Genomic DNA, 5,931 nt, shown 5'->3' with positions numbered 1-5,931 from the left:
TTGATAATAATAATACAGTGCAATATATATAGTCATCTAACCCTAGCACAAGTGTAAATGTGGGCTAGGCCCATTACAATGATAAGTGGACTATAATGACTAACATCCCCCCGCAGTTGGAGCGGGAGTGCGCCGGACGCTCAAACTGGTGCGAAACTCGTCGAAGAGTGGGAACGGTAGACCTTTGGTGAAGATGTCAGCAAACTGATATCTGGACGGGACATGAAGGACCCGAACATGACCCTGAGCCACGAGGTCTCGAACAAAATGAATGTCAATCTCAATATGTTTCGTCCGCTGGTGCTGAACTGGGTTGTTGGAGAGATAAACGGAGCTGACATTGTCACAATAGACCAAAGTAGCAGAGGTGAGAGGACAATGGAGCTCGCGGAGAAGATTACGAATCCAACAAGTCTCGGCAACGGCGTTGGCAACTCCACGATACTCTGCTTCAGCGCTGGAGCGAGAGGGTGTGAGTTGCCATTTGGAAGACCATGAGAGAAGGTTATTGCCAATGAACACACAGTAGCCAGATGTAGAACGTCGAGTAGTAGGGCAGCCTGCCCAATCAGCATCTGAATAAGCAACCAGAGATGTCGGAGATGATGCATATAACTGTAGGCCAAGGTCAGTGGTGCCCTGAATGTATCTAATGATCCGTTTGAGCGCATGAAAGTGCTGCTCGCGAGGATCATGCATAAAGAGACATATCTGCTGTACTGCATAAGAGATATCCGGTCTGGTGAATGTGAGATACTGAAGAGCACCTGCAAGGCTCCTGTAAAGAGTAGGATCATCAACAGAAGGGCCGTGACTGGTAAGCATGGCCCCGGGTTCGACAGGGGTCCTGCACGGGTGACAAGTGGGCATACCAGCCCGCTCAATAATCTCAAGTGCGTACTGTTTCTGGGAGAGAAACAATCCAGAAGCAGTGCGAGTAGCGTGGATCCCTAGAAAGTAGTTTAGGGGACCCAAATCAGACATGGCAAACTCCTTATGTAAGGAAGCGATAATCCTCTGAAGTAAAGCTGTGGAAGATGCAGTCAAGATGATATCATCGACATATAAAAGTAGATACGCAGTATCTGTTCCCTGACGAAAAATAAATAGAGACGTATCACAACGGCTCTGATGGAACCCAATCTGGTGAGCATAACCTGCAAAGCGCTGAAACCAAGCGCGAGGGGCCTGTTTGAGGCCATATAACGACTTCTGCAAGAGGCAGACATGATCCGAAAATCTGGGATCCCGAAAACCTGGTGGCTGATGCATATATACTGTCTCTGTAAGTTGCCCATGAAGAAAGGCGTTCTTGACATCGAGCTGATGAATGGGCCAATGTCGAGAAACCGCCAAACTCAGGACAGTACGTATCGATGTCGGTTTGACAACCGGGCTAAAAGTCTCATCACAATCTATACCAACCTGTTGGCTTCGACCGTTAGCAACGAGTCGAGCCTTGTACCTGCTCAAGTTACCATCTGCATTAAATTTGTGCTTAAAGAGCCACATGGAGCGAACTATGTTCGCGTCCGAAGGGCGGGGCACAAGTGTCCAAGTACTGTTATTAATTAAAGCATTATATTCATCAGTCATAGCTTGTTTCCAGTTAGAGTCCCGAAAAGCATCAGGATAAGTGCGGGGAATGGGGGAAATGACAGAGGTGTGGAGGTTAAGTCGGTCAACAGGTTTCGTTTTACCAACACGGGCACGAGTTACCATAGGATAGATCGAAGTAGAGGATGTAGCCTCTGTAGGAGGAGGCTGTGTCTCCGAGGAGGAATGATTGGCGGTATTAGGGATGGTAGCTTCAATAGGAGGAAGCTGTGTCTCCGGAGAGTTAGAGGGATTGGATGTAGCCTCAGAAGGAGGAGGCTGTGTCTCCGAGATGGGATGCTGAGTAGTAGTAGTGTCGGTAGCCTCAGTAGGAGGAGGCTGTGCGAGAGAAGAGGCTAGGAGGAGGGTCAAGAAATACATAGGATGGAGGATCAGTGGGTGTCATGTAGCTAAAAGGAAAAGAGGTCTCATCAAAGGTGACATGACGAGACAAGAGGATTCTGTTTGTGGTAAGGTCTAGGCATTGGTATCCGAATGATCAGAGGGATGTCCGAGGAAGATGCAGGGTGTAGATCGTGGTGCGAGTTTGTGAGTGTCGGGTAGGTGAGGATAGCATAAACAACCAAAGACACGAAGAGTGGTGTAATCGGGTTTTTGGTGGTAAAGACAATAGTGTGGTATCTCGTGATTTATGGCGGAGGAAGGGAGAATGTTGAGGAGATGGGCTGCCATATGAAGGGCTTCGACCCAATAGGTAGGTGGTAGATGGGCTTGAAAAAGAAGTGTGCGGATTAGGTTATTTATGGTGCGAAGCATGCGTTCGGATTTTCCGTTTTGTTGAGACGTATAGGGGCAAGAGAAGCTAAACCGAATGCCATTGGCTTGAAAAAGTTGGTGAAAGGCTGTATTGTCAAATTCACCGCCATTGTCGCATTGAAAGGCTTTTATTTCTTTTTGGAATTGAGTGCGTACAAAAGAACGAAAATTCATAAAAGTATTAAATGCATCAAATTTATTTCGTAGTGGAAACACCCAAACATAATGAGAATAATGATCAAGAAATATGATGTAGTACTTTAAACCACTAAGACTAGGCACATGTGAAGTCCATAAATCTGAATGAATAATATCAAAAGTTGCAGTTACATTAGAACTAGAAACAGAAAAAGGTAGTCGCACGTGTTTGCGAAGCTGACAAGCATGACAAAATAAAGGTAACGACGTTTTATTACACACAATATCTTTATTAGAAATAAGTCTTCGAAAAGTGTCTTGTCCAGGATGACCAAGATGTTGGTGCCAAATAACAGGACTGGTGAGGAAAGCTTGTGGTGAGGTGGAGTTGGATGTCGTGAAAGGGTAAAGATCTCCGGTACTATCACATCGGAGCAGAAGCCTGCGTGTCAGATAATCCTTCACAGAAAAACCAAAAGGATCAAATTCGACAGAAACAATGTTATCACGAGTAAATTGACGTACAGAAATAAGGTTTTTAACTATGTTAGGAGTTACAAGGACGTTATTTAAGTGTAAGGGTCGGTGAAGCGAGGGTAACAAGCTATTGCCGGTGTTGGTGACGGGAATTGTGTTCCCGTTACCGACGGCGACAGATGAATATTTGCAATTATTAAATACAGTACTAAGATTATTAATGCAAGAGGTAAGGTGAGAAGTCGCACCGGTATCCATGTGCCAACCGGCAGCACCATAGTCTTGAAGAGTCATTGCACTGAACGCATTTGGCAAAATAGTTTCCTGAGTTTGAGTGCGTGGGTCAACCGTGAAGGATCCTTGAGTAATAGGTTGCCCTGCATGGTAAGCGTAAGGCCCAGAAGGCTTTCCAGTTGGGCCAGGCCCAAGTAAAGAAGGCTGTTGCCTTGGAAATCCTGGCGGGCTTGGTGGAAAACTTTGCTGGGCTGCTGAACGTTGAAACTGGGGCCCAATTCCTGTAGCAGAAACATTCGGCTGATGTGGATGGACACGTGAGAAGCCAGAATAAGTGGACTGGGCAAGTTGCTGCTGTTGGGCCGCAATAATCTGTAGTAACTGAGCCTGATTTAATCCATTTGATCGCCTACTGTTGTCTTGAACGGAATTGTGCCTAGAATTATTCCTCTTTGACGGACCATGATGAAGGTACTTGCAACGGTTTTCAAAATGACAATAACCTTTAGAAAAGTTACGACATGGCTCTGTGACCGAAACTGAAGGTGGCAGTGTGGATGACTGAGCAACAAGGGCGGTCGGATGTGATGGATTCAGTGGAGATTCGGCCACCTTTTGTGTACGTTTGACCGTCATTTCCTCCATCAATAACATAGATCGAACGGTCTCGAAATCCGGGAATGGTTTTTGATGAATGGTGATGCGCGATACATGTGGATATTTTTGATTCAAACCGTTTACCGCATACATAACCAAATCATTATCTTCAACCTTGGAGCCGAGGTTTCGAAGGTGAGTAGCTATACGGTCCAGTTTTCGAAGGTACTCCTCTATGGTTTGATTGCCGATATCAAGATTACGTAGTTCGGTGTTTAACTCCATTGTCTTTGCAAGTTTGTTATCGGTGAATAAGTTTTCCAAAAAGATCCACGCAGCATGAGATGAAGCAGGTTCGGAGTTGAGTAGACGTTCAAGAAGCGGTTCAGAGATTGTATTGTATATCCATGTGGAAACTACCGCATCGGCTTTGAGCCATTCAGGTGTTGCTTGTTCCTCTGCCGTTGAAGTGCCAAGTATGAACTTAGAGACTTCAAAGCCAGCACAATGAGTAGTAAAAAGACGTTTCCAATGAGAATAATTAAGCTTCGATAGATCTAGCTTAACAGGTATGATATGAGAGATCGATGTAACGGTGTATATTTTTTCATATGAATTGGTCATGATGATGAATGATCTGCAGGAAGGAGTGAATTTTAGCAATGGATTCGTGGGTTGTGAATTTTTAGATTGGATCTTCTAGATTGCACGTGAAATCAATTAACACAGATGTTGAAAGAATAAGATTAGGATAATATTAACAATAGAGAAAATGAGACGGTGGCAGACAAATAAAGCTTGATGAGTGAGAAGAGGCAGATGTCGATAGGTTTTAGGGTTAGGGTATCGCATAACCTGCAGCTGCTGATACCATGTTATACGATATATTGAATGGGAATCGGTTGAATATTATTGCTTGATTGATAATAATAATACAGTGCAATATATATAGTCATCTAACCCTAGCACAAGTGTAAATGTGAGCTAGGCCCATTACAATGATAAGTGGACTATAATGACTAACACTTACTAGAAATTGAAATTTTAGGAAGATCAAGGCACAAAAATATACTCCCACTACTAGGTTTTTGTTTTGAAAAAGATAAAAAGTTCTTGATATACAAATACATGTGTAACGGGACCCTCCATCAATGGCTACATTCTAAGCCACAAGTAGAGGGTAAGAAGATGGGATGGACGTTAAGGTTTAGGATCGCAATAGGGATAGCTCGAGGACTGGTATGGCTACATCACAATAACGTCATGCGTGTAGCCCATCTTAAAATCAACTCAAAATGTATCTTACTTGATGATAAGTTTGAGCCAAAAATATCAAATTTTGGTAATTCAAATATATTGATGAATACAAGCGGCATCCCATCAAGTTGTAGCAACTTTTTGGTTCCGGAATTTAGTGCAAGTCCTCCTTACAAGGAGGATGTTTATTGCTTTGGGATATTGTTGCTCGAGCTAGTTGGTGCAAAAGAACCATTAAAATGGATCAATTCGACCCGGGAATTAAAGGTAATCATTGATGAATGCTTAATGCGACAAGGATTTGATGAGGAAATACATGAAGTAGTTGGATTAGCGGAAACATGCATTCGAGCACAAAAGGATGGAGCAACAAGCATGTTGCAAGTGTATCAAGCGATGCGTGCCATTTCATTATCAAGAAACGAAATTTGTGCAGATTTATGTATTGACTTAGAATAACATGAGTGAGATGTATGGTACTAGACATACTATGCAAATTCATGTAAGTAGCAAACATAAAACGAAGGCCAAATTGCCGAGGAAGGTAACTTAAATGTTGAAATTTCCTGATTAGAGGTAACAAATTAAACTTCGGCTATTGACGTCGCGTTTATAAGTTATTAATAGTTGCACTGTCTTTTTTAAGGTGTTGATATTTGTGTATTGCGAGTTAAAAATAATAATTAGTGTTGACTGTATAATGAGTTGAGGAGTAGCCCATTTCCTGTGACCTGTTGTATCTTTCTGGGCCTTTGGTCCTTTTTAATATAAATATTATTGAGCAATTGAAAAAAATGTGTGACTAATTATATCAAATCACAAATACCCCAAATAGAGCTTGGGATATTTGTGACT

General features: G+C 42.9%; 1 protein-coding gene across 1 annotated transcript; it reads left to right on the top strand.

Annotated features, from left to right (window-relative positions):
* Nucleotides 1-4,848: 4,848 nt before the first annotated feature.
* Nucleotides 4,849-5,535, top strand: LOC139868950 (probably inactive leucine-rich repeat receptor-like protein kinase At5g48380; the record flags this gene model as incomplete). Its single annotated transcript, XM_071857285.1, has 1 exon — nt 4,849-5,535. A coding segment is annotated over one exon (687 nt), but the record flags the coding sequence as incomplete, so codon positions are not given.
* Between the last annotated feature and the right edge of the window lie 396 nt (nt 5,536-5,931).

This window comes from Rutidosis leptorrhynchoides, chromosome 9 (genome assembly GCF_046630445.1).
Source record: "Rutidosis leptorrhynchoides isolate AG116_Rl617_1_P2 chromosome 9, CSIRO_AGI_Rlap_v1, whole genome shotgun sequence".
Taxonomy (NCBI): Eukaryota; Viridiplantae; Streptophyta; class Magnoliopsida; order Asterales; family Asteraceae; genus Rutidosis; species Rutidosis leptorrhynchoides.
Note: the sequence above shows the minus strand (reverse complement) of the source record. Positions and strands in the feature narration are given on the sequence as shown.